The sequence below is a fragment of the Eleutherodactylus coqui genome, chromosome 6 (assembly GCF_035609145.1).
Source record: "Eleutherodactylus coqui strain aEleCoq1 chromosome 6, aEleCoq1.hap1, whole genome shotgun sequence".
NCBI lineage: Eukaryota > Metazoa > Chordata > Amphibia > Anura > Eleutherodactylidae > Eleutherodactylus > Eleutherodactylus coqui.
The window spans coordinates 143,445,251-143,463,687 of record NC_089842.1 but is presented as its reverse complement, the minus strand read 5'-3'; the positions used below and the strand labels follow the sequence as shown (position 1 = coordinate 143,463,687).

Below are 18,437 nucleotides of genomic sequence, written 5' to 3'. Positions count from 1 at the left end.
TTTTACATTACAACCTCTATTATAATTCAGAGCAGCAATCGCAATTCTGCTACTTGTTGCCGGGAAAAGTCAACAAGCCTGTTGACAGACACAGGTTAGCCGAATTCTTATGATGCTGTGGACCAACTAGTATTTCTTATTCTATATGACTGTACGGTGCCCGGTTTAATGACTATTCTTCCCACAACGTAAATCATTAGAGTGAGCTCTGTGGCACTGAGATAGCCAAGAATGTTGGGAGATTGTAGATTATGAATGCACCTTTGGAGTTTGATGTGTCAGGGCTTAAACACATGGGCTGTGATTGTGGAGGGTTCTGCAAGCGTGAAAATCACGCCTGCCGAACCCATACAGGCGAAGCCATTGATTTCAATGGCTTTGTCCACATGACTGCGCATGAGAAAATTAAGGGCTTGTCCTATCTTTCTCGCACTCATGTTTTATACGTTCAAGACAAGATAGATCCTGCCCTGCTTTTTCTTTCCCCCGCATGCAATGGCATGAATTTTGAAATGTTAGGGCTTTTTCACACTAGTGTTTTCACTTCAGTTTTGCTATTCTGTTGTGGGAACAGCAAAACCTAAAGAAAATGTTTCAGTTTTGCAACACATAGAGATGTATTAAAACAATGCTTCTCCTTCCGTCTTCCTCCTCCTCTTTTTGCTCCTTGTTCCTCCTCTACTTCTTCGGCGAAGCAAAAAGCAGATTGGTGGCTCAGTGGTTAGCATTATTGCCTTGCAGTGCTGGCGTACTAGGTATAAATCTGATCAAGGACCATATCTGCATGGAGTTTGTATGTTCTCTTTATGTCTCTTCTCCTCCTCTGGAGAAGGAAGAAGCAGCTTAGTCGTCTTGCAGTGTTGGAGGTCTAGGTTCAAATCTGACCAAGGGTATCATCTGCATGGAGTTTTTGTAAGTGAGATTTGAACCTGGGACGCCGTCCTTCAAGGCAACAATGCTAACAACTGAGCCACATTCATTGAGACAGCACCACTGATGCCATCATTCTAAGGGAAGCATAAAAACCTTCTGTGGTACTGTAGGGCAACTTCCACTGTTGTCCCCACATCTCTACCGGGCTGCACAAGAAAACAGATCTGTTTTCAATGCTGTGATACGTAAATCATTCATTTTTTTTTTTATGGATGGCTTTAATAAATCCGCCCAAGAAATGGAAGCAATTCTTTCAGTTTTGCTGATTTCTGCTTTTAGTAAAAAAGGATCAGTTGAAACAACCCTAGTGTGAACATAGCCTTAGCATGCTTCTCCAATAACATTTAGGATATTTATTGGCCAACCAGATGATGTAATTTCTGTTCTGCATGTGCATATATTTCACAGCTCTCCCCAGACCTTCAATCACTTGGGAGAACTACAAAGAAGGACAGCTGAAGATAAGCTGCATGGCACCACAGAACAATACAAGAATGTGGTTTCAGCTATTTAATGAAAGCAAAGATGTCATCGATGAAATAAAAGCTGTCAAACAAAATCAAGTAGATTTTATAATACCATACCCTGAGCAGTCTTACTCAAATTATTACTGTATGTATCGCATTCAGATGGGTGGTAACTTTGCAGATTCTCTCATCAGTGATGCAGCTGTCATAATGGAAGGTAGGTATCAACACAAAGTATCTATTATACAATGTTTCAATATTTTCCAACTGCTGCTAACATTTATGTTGAATCAAGAAAGTCCTTTGTTATGCTGACTAGAGATGAGCGAGCGTACTCGGAAAAGCACTACTCGCTCGAGTAATTTGCTTTATCCGAGTATCGCTGTGCTCGTCCCTGAAGATTCGGGTGCCGCTGCGGCTGACAGGTGAGTCGCAGCGGGGAGTGGGGCAGAGCGGGCGGGAGAGAGGGAGAGAAAGATCTTACCTCCGTTCCTCCCCACTCTCCCCTGCAGCTCCCCGCTCCATGCCGGCACCCGAATCTTCAGGGACGAGCACAGCGATACTCGGATAAAGCAAATTACTCGAGCGAGTAGTGCTTATCCGAGTACGCTCGCTCATCTCTAATGCTGACATACACGACCGGTCAAAAAATTCAGAACACCTCAATTTTTCTAGTTTTTATTTATATTTACACAGTTTAATATCTCAAATGTACTTTAAAATGAAAGCATAAAACAAATAAACAAGGTGGAAAAAAAGGGTTAACTTTGTTCCACCAAACTAAATCTAGATTTTTGACTCTTCAAAGTCAGCATCTCTAGCTGATATTGTTGATTTCTTCTCAACGTTGTTGCAGACGTTCCCACCAATGTGCTGCACTTGACGGTTGCTTTGCTTTCACCCTTCTGTCCAGTCCACCCTTTGCAATCCAATTATGGATTCAGGTTTTCCTAGGGGGCTTTCTCTTTCTGCCATCATACAATGGCGCTATCTGCTGGCCAGAGCCAGTACTGCGGTATGGGACATGCTGGAGTGGCCCCTGACAACAGAGCAGCCAGTAATATACAGTAAGAATATCCTGCCAGATGTCTTCCGACATTGGAGCTGTACAGCCTTCAATCAGAATGTCTTCAGACGTCAGGCAGTGGATTGGAAGGGTTGATCCAAAACAAGCTCAATAGAATTTATTTCCAGAGACTGTGCAAGCCATTCCATTCTTTGATGCCTACCGCTTCTTGTCTTCTGAAGTAGTTCTGACACAACCTAGAAGTATGTTTTGTATCATCGTCTTATTCTAACATTAACACCTGATCAACTTGGCATACACCAGAGGGTATCAAAATACGGTATTAGCCCCTTTTGTCCAGTGTACCAGTCACGTGTGCAAGTTGCCAACTCTGGATCCAGCTTGAAACTACATTTTGCACAATTCCCAACTTCCTGTGCGCATCCCTGTTAATCACAACCCTGCTTTTGGTCAGCAATATAGTTGCAAGAGCTGAATGCAATAAAAAACATCCCTAGCTGTTCTTACTGAGCAAACTCGACTTCTAGCGCTTGGAATGCATACAGTTCGTCTCCATGGCAACCAGGGAATAAACACTTCTGTAGTGCGAGAAGAAGGTAATGGTTTTAGATCTACAGACACAAAATCCAAAGCAAACTTTAATAACTTTGGATTACCATTCATTTGATAGATTAATTATCTCATTGTGCAGACACGGTGACATCCTCCATTTTTACAACTTTGTCGCTAATAGTCTTACTACAGTCTTCCAGCACTATCCCTTGGAAGTTGTCTAGGTATCAAAAGCCCTTTCCATATGGGCTATAACTTGCGTCCATCCGGTTGAATCACTTACACTGCGCCTTACTACTACAGAAAAATTGGACATATAAGGATGTAGGGAAACCTCTCCCTATTGCAAAGCATCCAGCAGCACCACATACATTGTGACATTAGTGCAGGGTTTTTCAAATCAACATTCCTTGCTAACTGAAAGAAAAAAAAATACTTCCAAATGTCAGTAAAAAATGTGTATTTCCTTTTTTGATCTATAAGCTTTTGGACAAGTTTTGGATTTCCTTAAAAGGGCATGTGTCCTAAATGCGACTTTGTGCACCAAAATTTGTGCCAAATTTGTGACATAAACTAAAAAATGGTATAAGGTTAGATTAGAAAGTCTAAAGATGTTCCAGATTTATAATCCAGAATGAGCTACTTGATAAATCGGTGCATTTTAGACAGTCTAGTCAAAGTTTGCACCGGGTGACTATAATAGATAGTATTTGTAAATCTGCCAAGTAGACTGGTGGTAGACCACCGGAGCTTCAGGGCTGCATTGTTGTGGAAAGGAGAAGTAATGCTTCCTTTTTATGTTTTATAACATTCGTGGATATTTTTAAATTTCTTCACTCCTTGGATGACCATTATAAACTTCATGGATTGGGTATGACTGCCATCTCTGCACCTGGTTACACAGATTAATCTATGGCATACTGTATATACATAAAGTTCAACTTTTCTCATTAAACAATCTCATATAATGTTTGTGATTTTATACAGACATATTCCCTCCACCCACAATCACTGCTGAACCACACAGCATTATCCAGCCGGGACAGGATGTAACTATAATATGCACTTCTCCATACCCGAACATCGTTTTTAGCCTTTTCAAGGGTGATGATAAAATAAAGGAAAATGACAACAATCCATTCACCTATGTAATACACAAGGCAGATAAACAGCATGCTGGGCAATATTCTTGTAGGTACAATAAATCAGGAATGGAGTCACATTTCAGCGATCCACTGATGATCGATGTTAAAGGTAAGAATGTATCAATTAATTTCAACTTTTAAGTCTTAAAGAAAAGCTGTCAGTAAAATTATACTGTTCTAACTATGACTAACTGACTGGTCCCATGATCCCAGGAACTATATTTAAAGCACTGCCACATTTTAGAGAAAACATATCTTAAACCAGGTTGCAACGAGATTGGTGATAAAATAGGTAAGATTGGTGGGTGCTTCACCCTTAAGACCCTCACAATCCCAAGAACAGGGGTCTCAAGTTCATTGCAGTGAGGAGGAGATTGAATGGAGTGATGGTTGCACATGTGCGGTGCCATTCCATTCATTTTCAAAGGTATTGCCAGAGATAGCTGAATACAAGTGTTTGGCTATTTTCTACAACCCGACATCACTGTAAGTGGGAGAAGCATCCCCGCAGAGACAGAAGAAGGGACACAGTACCCACGTTCTCAGGATCAGAGTGGGATTCAGCAGTGAGACCCCCACTGATTAGACTTTTATTACTTATACTATGGATAGGTAATAAAAGTCTATCTTGGTAACCCTTTTTAACATTGGCCTGGGGACAGAGAGAAGTGAATGCTGGATGGCTTCCATCCAGCTGATTATGATTGACAGGTCTTTCCCTATGTATCATCAATCCGATGTCACGGCAAGTGGGAGAAGCATCTCCTCGGTGACAGAAGAGCAGGACACAGGACTGAGTGGGGTTCAGCCAAAAAAATGGAAGCAAAGCTTTCCATTTAGCTGATTTCTGTTTTTAGTAAAACTGGATCATCTGAAACCACACCAGTGTGAATATTGTCTTAGCTCATTCTCTAACAACATTAGGGAAATTTGTTAGAAAATTAGATGATGTAATTTCTGTTCTCCATGTATATATATTTTACAGTTCTCCCCAGACCTTCAGTCACTTGGGAGAAGTACAAAGGACAGCTGAAGATAAACTGCAAGGCATCAGAGAACAATACAAGAATGTGGTTTCAGCTATTTAATGACAGCAAAGATGTCATTGCTGAAATAAAAGATGTCAAAGAAAATCAAGTATATTTTACAATACCATACCCAGAGCAGTCTTACTTGAATTATTACTGTATGTATCGCATTAGGAGGGGTGGTAACTTTGCAGATTCTCTCATCAGTGATGCAGCTATCATAATGGAAGGTAGGTATCAACACAAAGTATCCATACTAATATTATAAATGTAAAAGTAACTCTGTCTGTTTGTTACCTTTTCATGGGTAAATAGCTGAAGTAATTTTGATGAAATTTGGCAGGGAGATAGCTTGCATGTTGTGGAAGGACATAGGCTAGGTTACATCCCGAAAATTTGTAGAGTTCTGTAGGGAGAGCGACAAGACAGATATTTATTTGGTGATGCACAGGTGCACATCCACTCCGTCACCAGCAAGGCGAAGAGGGAAAGGGTGCACATCATAAATGGACCTACACAAATGTTCAAACACATGACAGCAGGTGTCATTGCCGCATGTATGCAATTATTAAGCTAGCAGGGATACCCCGCGTTGCCCAGGATTAAAGCTTGAACAAAAGACACATTAACATGGATTGAGATAGGGCGTGGGGCTAGAGCGCTTTCCCAGGGCTTCCCAGAGAGGGGGGTAGAGGGGCAGGGCCCTCTAGCCTCAACCCCTCTCTGGGTTAGAGAAAAATCACTATGAGAACCCCTCTAGCCCTGCCCCCTCTCTCATCCCACCTCTCTCTCATGGGAAAGCCCTCTAGCCCAGCCCCCTATGTCTCCAAATATGGGGCGATATGTAAGAGATCCTCCTCTCTCTCCTCAATATAGGGGACTCCAAAGCACTTTCGCGATCTGTCACAAATAACTGGAAAAAGTGAGGTGGTCTAAAAGTTTTAACCGGTAGTGTACATTTGCAATATCTGTAAATAGGCAGGGCTTAATAGGCTGTTGACAGACACAATACTTTGAACTACAGAAGTAAAATAAGATTTTATAAAAGTGTAAAAAATGTTCAATAATATGTAAAAAAAAACAAAAAAGCAACAAAAATTAATATTAATTTCTCATTTCTTAAGGCCCATTTAGACACAACAATTATCGCTCAAAATTCGCTCCAAAGCCATCTTTTGAGCGATAATCATTGTGTGTAACTGCACTTACATCGTGCAGTTTTCGATAAGCAGTCGCTCATCATTATCTTTCAGCGTGCTGAAAGATCAGTGATCAGTTATCAGGAATTCACAGCAGTATACAGCTGATACTATATTTTCAGGTGTATCCCACTCCCTGATGACAGGCTAGGTCCAGCAGACCAGCTCTGTTCTTAATAACAGCCGGGCCAGCCGGGCGCTCCGAGCGGGGAACAGCTGGATGCAGAAGACAAGCAGGGACAACCCGCATGTCTTCTGCATCCTCCGCTCGGAGCACTCGGCTGTATAACAGCCAGGCATCCTGTGCGGGGAACAGCTGGATGCAGAAGACAAGTGGCCCTGCTTGTCTTCTGCATCCTCTGCTCAGAGTGCAAAGTGATCGCTCAACATTTCAGCGATCATCCTGCGCTGTAAATGACACAACGATTATCACTCAAAAGTCGATTAAAATACATCTTTTGAGCAATAATTGTTGTGTCTCAATGGGCCTTTAGGTACAATATCTAAACTATTAATATATCACATTATTAGGCCTCGGTCAAACGAGCGTTTTTTCCGCACATGTATAGGCGCGCAAAAAGTTTGCGTCTATTAGAACCAATGCTTTCCTATGAAAGTGTTCACATGTATATTTTTTAGCGGTGCAAAATACTCGCACATACAAATACAGGACATGCTAGTGCAATTCACATATAAAGGTCCATGCAGTGCGCAAAGATGGGACCTGTCCTATCTTTGGAGCGTGCTTTTCATAGACTTTTATGGAAGCTGAAAAACACACACCACATACCTTCGATTGTGTGAACTGGCTACTTCAAATAGCCTGGAATTCACCCGGTCATGCGATTTGTTTCTTTTTTTTTTTTCCCTCTCCCCACACGCGAGGGGCGATCTTTTTGCATGCCTATTGGTGTGGGGAGGAAAGGCTTGTCTGACCGAGGCCTTAATCCGACAATGTAAAAAGAATTTATGTCTTTTGGCCACTGTGCCTTCTAGAAAAATGGAAAAAAAAGTCCTATGTATCAAAAAAATGGAAGCAACAAACGCTGCAGTTCACCGCACAAACACCGATCCCTATCCCTGCGCTATCAATAGAAAAAAGTAAATGTTCTGAATCTCAAAATATGGTGATACACAGCAATTTACTTTTTTAAAGAAAAATAGTTTTTTCTTATCTGAATAATCCCGTATTTAGATGACTGTTGTTGGGTTCTGTATGCCCAATCAAGGCTAAAAACATGAGACCGCACATAGATGCTGCTCGTGTGTTGTTGAATGTCCATAGAGCCCACATCTACCTCACTCTTCTCTGTGAAAATGGATGACCGGCAGAATAAAAAGAAAATAGAGAACGCTGTTAAAATGAAACCCATAAAACACTGGCAAAATTGCACTTGCTCCTGCTCCACAAAAGTTTATGGCAAAGTTTCCCAATAAATTATATGTATGCTGCTGTCTTTGAAGGTAGCATAAATTAGTGACAGAATACTTAATTATAGCGCTGGGTCATTTACATTGTTTTGTCGTAGTTTCTATAAATCAGTGCTTCTGTTCTGCCCACTGACGTAACTATAGGGAATTCAGGGGATGTGGTTGCCCCCGGGTCCAGGAGCCTTAGGGGGCCCATAAGGCCTCTCTTCTCCATATAGGGAGCCCAGTACTATGTATAAAGCATTATAGTTGGGAGCCCTGTTACAGGTTTTGCATTGGGGCCCAGAAGCTTCACGTTATGCCTCTGATTCTGCCTCAATGTTCATGAGCTGCAGATTGTCAACCTATGGTGCAGAACACCAGTTTTCTTCCCATAGTGTACATTACATGACTACAGGGAGCACACACAGAATGGAGGGGTCCGTCTCAGTCCCACTGCAGCAACAGTAATTTGATTAATATTATAGTATGAAATAAAGTAATTGAGCCGGCGCTATAAACACTAATTTATTCAGACTTTAGATAGGGCAGCATAAATCTGGTGACAGATACACCTTAAATGGTGCCATTAAGATACCAACTTATGCTGCAAAAATCAAGCCCTTTTATGTCTATGTCAGCAGAAGAATAAAAACTTCTGTGTCAATTCTGATCCTGCATAACACTTATGTATATTGCATGAATTTTATGCACTAGTGAAAAACCACAGACGATGTATTCCTCCCCCCCCCCCCCCACCACCAACTGCCTAATCTGAGCTACTGCACCTTAAACATCTGTGAATATGCAGTATATCAGTTTGGAAGACAGAGCAACTATACCTATAATGCAGAATTTTGCTATCCCAGACATTGGACTCTGCCTCGGGGTCTGTTCAGTGCTTTCCTCTGACATTTGGATATTGCAATCACTCAGGCTTTTTCCTCTGGTGGAGTTATAATAGCAGCAGGCTTCACTGCGTGTGAAACGTAACATGTTGCTTTTTAATATAGAAATGGCAGAGCTTCAGGATATAACAGACTGAGATTGTCAAAGTGGCAGAGCGTTGGGCACAATGTTCAGTGATATCATGATGGGTAATCTGTCGTTTTCTACAAGTCATTGATGGTCAAACATTCCGCTAAATTGATCTCCAGACAGGCATCTATGATACGGCGAAAAAAGCTGTGATGAATTTGCCTCTAAATTGCCAACTGAGCTCTGTTACATTGACAATCTAGTTACAGTACTGTAAAAAAGTATTTGCCCCCTTGCAAATTTCTCCTACTTTGGCATTTTTGTCAGATCATTAAACTACTTATCATATTAGACAAAGATATACCGCATCATCACCTAGCGACAGCTTGGCATTTTCTGTACTGCGTATGTGCGCCAGCGTGCCGGCCGGCACATCTGCAACACAGAATAGAACCATCCGGACAGGTACGCAGGGGTCTTCGGCCAGGCACATGATCAGATTCCGCTGCAGGATCCCACATGTGGAATCTTAGCCGGCCGTGTGCATTCGGCCTAAGGCTTCCTGTCCACAAATTTTCACTGTGGTCCCCGCGAGGATAATCCGGCTGCAGGGAACGCAGTGAACTCTTTCCATAGATTTACTATGGAAAGTGCAGCCCCACTGTCCACGAGCCAAGAGTCATAGCGATCCTCCGCTAACGGGATTTAAATTGCAGCATACTGCGAATTGCCGTGATTCTCCACGGTGAGCCTGTCAGATAGGCTCAGCACGGAGAGCCGTCAGCTCTCCCCTGCTCCCCGGCGGCGGCTCCCGTGGCGGAGATCTGCTGTGGGATATCGCTACACCCGTGGACAGGACCCCTAAAGGGCAAATACTTTTTGACAGCACTGTATCTTTGCTATGAAAACTCCAGATTTTGCTATTTTTCTTTTAGCAGCAAGTTTACTAATATTATGCAGTGACTTTTATAACAAAGTATCACTTTGATCAGTGGTGTCACTTGTTTATCTGCTGTATAATGATGACTATTTTCTTATTTTCCATTTCAAAAAACTTCAACAACTGAAGACTATACAAGGCAAAATATTATTCGACTTTTTCTGTCAACAATAGTCCTCATTCTCTTAACGGCTATTATTGTGAAACATTTTAAATGGAGATCATATCATCCTAATCTACCGGTTCATTGGACGAAACTGGCAGTAGAGTCTGATTATACTAAGGTACAACTAAACTTTTCACTTTCATGTATACTGTGCATAGATCAGATTTATAATGCAGAAGATAGCAGCACCATGAAGATAAATCACAGATGGTTGCATATCCCCGAGACCTACAGTAGTTCCAAAGTGCACTTTTCTCCTTTTTGCTAGCAATCATAGTAGTTTCTAGAATCCTCCACTAGAGGGAACTCACTGCATAGAGAGTTTAGACCTTGCACTGATTTCAGTAGTAGTTGTATAACTTTATGCACCGAGCTGTCCTTAGCATTATATGTTAGTGTTAAACGGGTATTTATTACTTGGATACGTTTATTAATGCATTTATGCCTTTTGTCAAGCCAAACCAAAATTGCTTATTGAATAATTCCGTCAGAGGACAACCACAGGTCTGAGCTGTAAGTTTTACCCTAACTTGGTATAAACCCTGTTGATGAATCTGTTACATGCTGCACAACACTATGCATCAGTATTATCAGAGCGCCTCCTGTAGCTAAAAATCAAAAATCCTGAACCATATAAAGACCTCATATTATGGTAAACAATTTAAATGTACAGTGGCAAATGAAATATTGGGCAGCTCACCAATACATGGAATCAATGCAATGGATAAGATGCCAAGTGCAGTGCCGTGGTTTTGTATCACCCCACACCAGCAACACCGCCATCACAAAAAAGCTATTAGTAATTGAACATACCACCTTTAGGCTTTATTCACATGAGCGTATATCGGTCGCACTTTCAAGGCCGGATAATATATGGTGCCCATCTGATGCATTGGTTTACAATGCATCAGTTCAGATGGCGGTATTCCCGCGGCATAAAAGCGCCCGGCCGGCCAAGATAGCGCATATGAGTGCATTTCGGCCAGCGCCCAGCCGGAATACGGCGGCGGCTCCCATAGACTCCTATCAGAGCCAATAGTAGCTGCTGGAGCAGGGAGGTGGGAGGGAGTTTAGCAGCGTGTCTGCTAAACTTCCACCCTCCTTCTCTCCACCCCTTGCCCGCTGTTTGCAATAGGAGTGGGCAGGATGGGGCGGGAGCTAGTTGCTAAGCTCCTGCCCACTGTCTGCCTCTTGTCAGCTGCCAGCAATGGAAGAGTGCAGGAGCTTAGCACACTAGCTCTGGTCCTGCCCCTTCCCTTGCAGAGAGTTGACGAGGGAGCGGAAAGGGGGGGGGGGGGCAGTTTAGCAGAGCTAAACTGTCTCCCCCCACCCGACAGCAATCTGGGCTCGGCGTATATGCGCCGGACCCTGGCCGTCTCAACGGACGAATAAACGGCAGATTTGTGTGCCCAATCAAATGATTTTCGGTCGCTCTGTGGCTCATTTGAAAAAGCCCTAAAAGACAGCATGGAAAATTAGAACTGTTTCTTATTCCTGACCAATGTTCTCTTAAAAATCTACAAAATTTATTAACATCTTGTCCAATTGTAAATAATAGGGTAATCACTTGTGTCCCAAAAATAAAGGAACAAAACATTTTGCGGTAGACTAAGAAACAGCAATAAATTCACTTTTAGAATGCAACATTCCAAAAGGTGAAATTTTGCTTTGGTCACAAAAGCCCAAGAGGTTATGTAGGGGTTAAAGAAATGGTTTCATGAAATGTTCCTTTACCTGCTACAGTGGTAAACCACACTGCATTCATAAATAAAAGTACTGTAATCATAGTTTTTAGTTGTAGTTTTTTCACCTTTACTTTATTCACATTGAAGTCAATGAAAGTAATAAAAATAGGCTACCGAAAAACAAGAAAAATGCCAGGGATCGGAATGATGCATCTAAAAACAGAAAAACAATACACACTGTGGAAAACTAACAGAACTTTATTCTATAGGTCAGAGTGATTATGATGATACCAAATGTATATAGGGTTTTTTTTGTTTGTTGTTTTTTTGCTCTACTACTTTTAAAAAAAGTTGTTTTTCCAAAGGTATTTTATTTTTTGGTGCCATCTTATGACAGCCAGAACTTTATCTTTCCGTCGATCTAGTGTTGTGAGGGCTCTTTTTTTTTTTTTGCGGGATATTCTGTAGTCTTTTTTTTTTTTGGCACCATTTCGGAGTGCAAACAACTTTTTGATTGCTTTTTATTTTTTTTCTTGGGTTCTATATTGGGTTCCATCCTGCATTCAGAAATTTGGGAATAGAAACCAGGAAGTAACCATACGGGAGAATATGTGAGATGGAAATCTCATTGGCCTCTGTCTCCCAAACAGTAGCTTCCATCCATGTCAGTGGTTTACAGCGAGCAGAAAAGCGACAAGTGCTGGATTTAAAAAAAACAGTGTGTAAGAAGAGCCTAACTGCTGCATATGAGGACTCCCTTCTAATCATACCTGTAATGAGGCTATCAGACATTGACGCTTATGCTTTCAGTTTGAGGTTATGAAGAATGAAGAAGGTACAGAGGAGGAGAGTGCGGTTTCTCTACTAACAGACTACAGCAAGGAATCGAGTCATGACAAGGAAGATGCTAAGGAGGTAATGATGAAAGAATAAGTCACATATACTGAAATTGTGGGATTTTAATATATGTGAATCAACTTATCACAAAGGTGACATCTATCTATCTCCTATCTATCTCCTATCTATCTATCTCCTATCTATCTATCTATCTATCTATTTATCTATCTATCTATCTAATATCTATCTATCTATCTATCTATCTATCTATCTATCTATCTATCTATCTATCTATCTATCTATCTATCTCCTATCTATCTATCTATCTATCTATCTATCTCCTATCTATCTATCTCCTATCTATCTATCTATCTATCTAATATCTATCTATCTATCTATCTAATATCAATCTATCTATCTATCTATCTATCTATCTATCTATCTATCTATCTATCTATCTATCTATCCTGCTCCTTTCATTATACTTACCAACTATTGAAAACCAAATTTGAGAAAAAGAGTTTGCAGTATAAATTTTTCTCATTTTTCAGTTCATGCCGCTTTTCATGCATACAGGTTACACCACTATAAGGACAGCTTAACCCCTTTAGTGGCGCACCTGGAAATTCTCAGGGGCTTGCTGCACTAACCATGCAGTTCAACCCCGGAAGCATGCTGATTACAGTGATATGTTTGCTCTATGGATCTGTGCACTGGTTTTGGAGAAATGTGCATTTTATTACTAGTAGCCAGACACAAAACTAGTCCTCCAGATTCATGAGCTGCAGAATGCCCCGCCACCCTCCAGCCAATGATTGAGAGCTCTCTATGCACTGTAATAGGCAGAGAGCAGTTAATCAGTGACTGGAGAGCAGATAGGTGTAGCTGGCCTGCAACTCAGGAATATCGAGGACTACTTCAGGTATTCCTCTATGTATGTGCTGCTACTGATAAAATATCATTTTCTCCCAAACTACTGCACAGATCCACAAAGCAGACATATGGCTGCAATCAGTGGGAATGTCACTATGTCATGCTGCCATCAGAAAGGGGTGCAAAAAGATGGTGACAAGGTCTCTTTAAGTGCCTCTATTAACAGGGCTATCATAAGTACCCCTCCAAGAAGTGCCACATACTTAGTGCCATCAGAGTGCCTTCTCAACTGTGCATGCATACTGTCCCAGAATTCAAATGTACAAGTTGAAGCATTCATAATTATATGGCTGATGATATAAATATAATGCAGCTAGCTCCCCACTGGCCTCTACCAGGAGCCTTTTGCAGAAGACTTATGTTCATATGATGAAATGTGTGCATGGATTGCAAAGGGGATTCTGTGCCAAAATTCACATCTGAATACATTTTCCATTATTTTCAGTGAACTATGATACAGATTCTTCCTCATGAGGATCTGAAATCGACATTTTACTTCTTGCTGCACAAACTAAGGCAGCTGGCAGCACATGGATTTGCCCCATTGAACGAGGCTACATCTGTGTGCAGATCCATGACATTTCAAAATGCAATTCTGCAGCAGAATTCCAAGGGTCAGATTCAGATATCTGTCACGGGTTCTACAGCAGATTTTTCCAAGTAAATCCACCATGTGAGCACCATGGTCTATATTGTCACTTATACTTCCTTTATCATATGCAGGTTATGGGGCTGAAGGATGATGCTTCAGTGGAGAAATGCTCGATCCAGACTCCAGCAACCACTGTTTATGCTGTGATAGAGAAGAAAAAAGATCAAGAAGAGCAGAACACACTCATCCAGGAGGAGGCGTCTGTGGAGGCCCAAGTCATTTCAGCCTCATGAAGATACGACAGGTTATGGTTTCCAGAGCATATAAAGAAATTATATGGACAATTCCCAATTTTTCCAACAATTTTGTAAGGGTGTCAAACTAACATAAACCTTTTATTACAACAAAACAGAAAAAGAAAAACATTGGAAAATCGGAAATGATTTGATTTCCTTTCCTTTGGCATTATAGGTTGTAGATCTTTTTGTGATGCCTCTAAAATATTGAAGCTGCATATTATATACAGTAACTCATACTACACTGTATAATTCCAGTACTATAAGGATCACCAGTACATCCTGCTCTCCATTCTGGAGACTGGCTAGACTCTTACCATCTTTCCTCCAAAAAGTATATAAATACTGTACACCAGAAGCAGATTCAAAAGGATGCAAAATATAAAGGAAGGACTTATACTTCTCCTTTCTGCTGGATTCACTTCTGGTTTTGGTTAAAAAAAGGGTGATTAAAACTGAAGTGGCATTTAAAAAAAAACACCACTGTGTGAAATCAATCTTATTGGTTAAAACCACTGCAAAAACAGAAATCTAATCATAATGTATGACTATACTTCTAGACCAAAAGAAACTTGGGAAAGTTGGCCAGCAACACACTCTTATGAAAGCTGTCTAAAAGAAAATGTTTGTCGCCCATAGCAACCAATGACAGAGTAGCTTTCATTTTACCTCAACGGTATAGTAAATGAAAGCTGTGCTGTGATTGGTTGCTATGGACAATAAAGTCAGAACTATTAGACAGCTTTTATAAGAGCATGATGCCAGCTACTTTTTTGTGGCCACTCTGTAGAAGTCTAAACAAGTAATAATACACAGTGGAAGAGTACTATTATATCTAATAAATAATATATTGTATTAACATTATATGATTCACAATAATTACCTAATATATGGTAAGTAATAGACAGCATAATAAATTGATCTAGGATTAACAGGACACAATAAGGTCTGGATTATACAATATTCTGATTTAAAGGAGATTTCTTCTTATTGCCTTGGTAGTTTCCAGGTCAGGAGTGACCACTGGGCTTTGGGGCAGCCGCAAGTGTTTGTGCCCAGAGTGATAAGTGTTCATCAAATTCAATTCCATTAACCCAAACCAAATGTACTCTGACTATAGTGTTTGCTAAGGGCTCCAAGATATTTAATACCAAGGGGCCCAGATCAATTCTTCCTTACTCCAGATTATCACAATATCTGGATCGTCAAATGTTTATACACTGTACTAAAGGGAACTGGCAACTCATTTGTTCATAATATTTACAAGATTTCATGCTCTACACATATTTTCATGACTAGGCAAAATGTCAGAAGCGTTTTGACCTGTGTGGTCTTTATCAAGACCACACAGGTCGAAACGTTGACGGTCCTTCAAGTCTTTATGGAACTAATAAAGGTTTGATAAAAAAGAAAAAAGCTTTTCTACCCGTATGCTGCCGTATCTCTACTCAACATTGGATTCGGGGTATTTTTGTTCATTGACCCTATACGGCTCTGCATGCACTTTCCTCCCTATCTGATTTTGTGGATTTTTTGTTATTTGCAAGTGTGCTGTTGGATTCTATACTTCTATAAGCAAAATGTCAAGCCAATAATTGACCTGTGTATTTTATGTCTTGACAATCAGAGGTGCTGGACAGTGTCATGTAACATCTCAGTGATTTAATCCTCCATCGTTTTTTCATAAAAAAAGGAAGCATGGGATCAACTTCTGTTGATGCCCTCAAAGAGAGTTGTTGGCTGTGGCTGCTACATAGTAACATAGTATGTTAGGTTGAATGAAGACAATGTCCATCTAGTTCAGCCTGTTTCAACCCGCCCCCTTGTTCATTCGCATAATGGCAGTCAGAATAATCCCTGGATCAATGTTTATCCAGAATGCATGTGAATAAAACACCCACCATACTTATACAGTTATTAGAGTAATTTGGCAGAACACACAAAGGGCGCCCTGATATAAGTTTACTCTCAGCTCCAAATTATGTAGTGCTACTACTGGAGAGGGTTCAAAGAATCCTAACATAGTGTTAATGTGTTATGAGTGATACCCGTTCTCTTTATTAATGACAGTATCGTGCTTTTATAATCTCTTCTTATTAGCTTCAACCTATTGGGCTTGCACAAAAGAATATGAGCAACATATACAAAACATTAGAAAACAGGAATTTCCCCTAATTAGTCACATACTATGTCATTTACACCTGCTAACATTAAACAACATCTTGGTCAAATGGCCAGGAATAAACAATAAGTAACATAGCCAGCTATATCGAGTTGTAAATCAGAGTTAATTAAAAATTACAAAGAAAGGAATTTACCACAAGTAAACATCACCTGTGAAACCACCTCAGCATCTATATTCTCACACATGAATTAGATATTATTTGTCAGCTGCTGTTGAAAACAAAGTCAGATGCTTGTTATTTACATTGTCTAGGAGTTTTTTTTTCCAAAAGTCTATTTTAATTAAAAGTAACAAAATATAAAGAACTTGGAAGTCAGAGCTAATTGGCTGAGAGAAAAATAGCAAAGCATTCAAACAGGTGTATACAACTTCATGTTTATCTTTAGTGAGACTCCCTATTCTGGGCTGACTGCCAAGAGGTGCATCTGCTTTTTCAAGGCTAAGGACCCCTTTACATTGGACAATTATTGTGTAAATCGCTCATTAGATCAAGTGTTTTGCATGATAATTGTGCAGTCTGAACGTATGCATTAAAAGATTGATCAGTAATTAATCACTGGTCCGATTTTTCACGCAGACCTAAAAATTGTTGTTGGTCTGCCACTGCATTGTTCAGTTTACAAAGGCAGTCGCTTATGAACAACTGCGTATTTACTGTGAATGTAGAAGGACGGCAGGAACAATCTCCAGCCAGCTTCATATCCAGTCACTGAGCGATGACCCTACTGTGTAAAGGCACAGGAATTATCGCTGTCACGGCTATTGGCACTCCAGTGCCGGCAGTTGTCTCGTGTTAAAGAGGGTTAAGTTACAATGTATTCTTTCATTCTCTGAACATTTCTAAAACTCGAGAAGCATACAGTACAAGGCTACAGAGTCTTAAAAGGGACAACTCTTACGATATTACATTCCTATAAAATGAAACACAGTTACAAAGTACAAGTATTTCATAGCAAATGTAGCTTAAAAACACATTACTCCCACAAGTGAAATGAATCGACATTTATCACATAACTATTATAGTTATTACTGTATCAGTTATATGGAAAGAAACCTGATTCATTATGTATTGATACATGAGCACCTCTCTAATAGAATGCACAGCAATTGATTAAGCAAAATGGTAATTTAATAAACTGAGTCAAAAGATTTGTATCTTGTCATTGTCTTTTGTCATGCATATTAATCAGACGGAAGGTTCATAGAGGCAACATATACCACCGCAATGTGTCAAATATTTAATTGTGAAACAACAATTTTGGTTATAGGATTTATACACTGAATGGCCACTTTATTCGCGATACCAATCTAGCAGCATGTTGGACCTCCTTTGCCTTCAGAACTGCATTAATTTGTTATGGCATCCAAACACAAGTATCAGAGGACCCAATACTAAAAATATAAGTCAAATCAGAGACTCCATAAGGAAGACATACCTAATGCAGCAATGGCACTAGAACTGGTTGTCTTCTTTTATAGCCCATCTATGCTAAGGAATTAGTTGGAACCCCAGCATTGTGTTTGGCTGCACTTTGCTTGACTGTGCACCATGTTTGCCAACAGTTCCTGATGTCTTCCTCTGACCCCTTTCATTGATGAGTTGTTTTTTTTTCTTCAGGAACCTCTTGCTGAATGTTTTTCTTGATCACATCTTCATCTGTATATGCTTGATGGGGCTATATTTACAGCTCACTCTAGTCACTGAGGGTGAATACACCCCTATTAAATGCAGTTACTCCACTGTTCATCAAAATACTAAATATATAGATTCTGCAACATTTCCATGTGGATTTGGACACTGTATATTCATTGTGTATTTTCTGTGGGCTTTCCGTTGCAGAAAGACTGCAGCAGAAATAGCCGGTGTGACGGCAACCTTTGGGCTTTTACTGCATTCTCCCACGCTCTGTAATAACATAAGCTATCAATCCTCCTGCTATATTCTATTATCAATTGCATTTGCCTTTTTTTTTACAACGGACATTATACAGTAACATTATACAGGACATTATACAGGTAAGTTGTTAGAAAAGAAAGTTTTTGAAATTTTCCCTTCAGAAGTTT

At 40.3% G+C, this 18,437-nt stretch overlaps 1 protein-coding gene across 1 annotated transcript in view; it reads left to right on the top strand.

Moving 5' to 3' along the window:
* The window catches only part of LOC136632713 (immunoglobulin superfamily member 1-like), a 55,346-nt gene extending 37,837 nt beyond the window's left edge, over positions 1–17,509 (top strand). The window contains exons 5-10 of the mRNA XM_066607788.1: positions 1,342–1,617; positions 3,967–4,233; positions 5,110–5,382; positions 9,809–9,963; positions 12,341–12,445; positions 14,024–17,509. Coding sequence (XP_066463885.1) covers positions 1,342–1,617; positions 3,967–4,233; positions 5,110–5,382; positions 9,809–9,963; positions 12,341–12,445; positions 14,024–14,185 — 1,238 coding nt within the window. The 3' untranslated portion in view covers positions 14,186–17,509. The remainder of the gene's footprint in view (positions 1–1,341; positions 1,618–3,966; positions 4,234–5,109; positions 5,383–9,808; positions 9,964–12,340; positions 12,446–14,023) is intronic.
* The last annotated feature ends 928 nt before the right edge of the window (positions 17,510–18,437 follow it).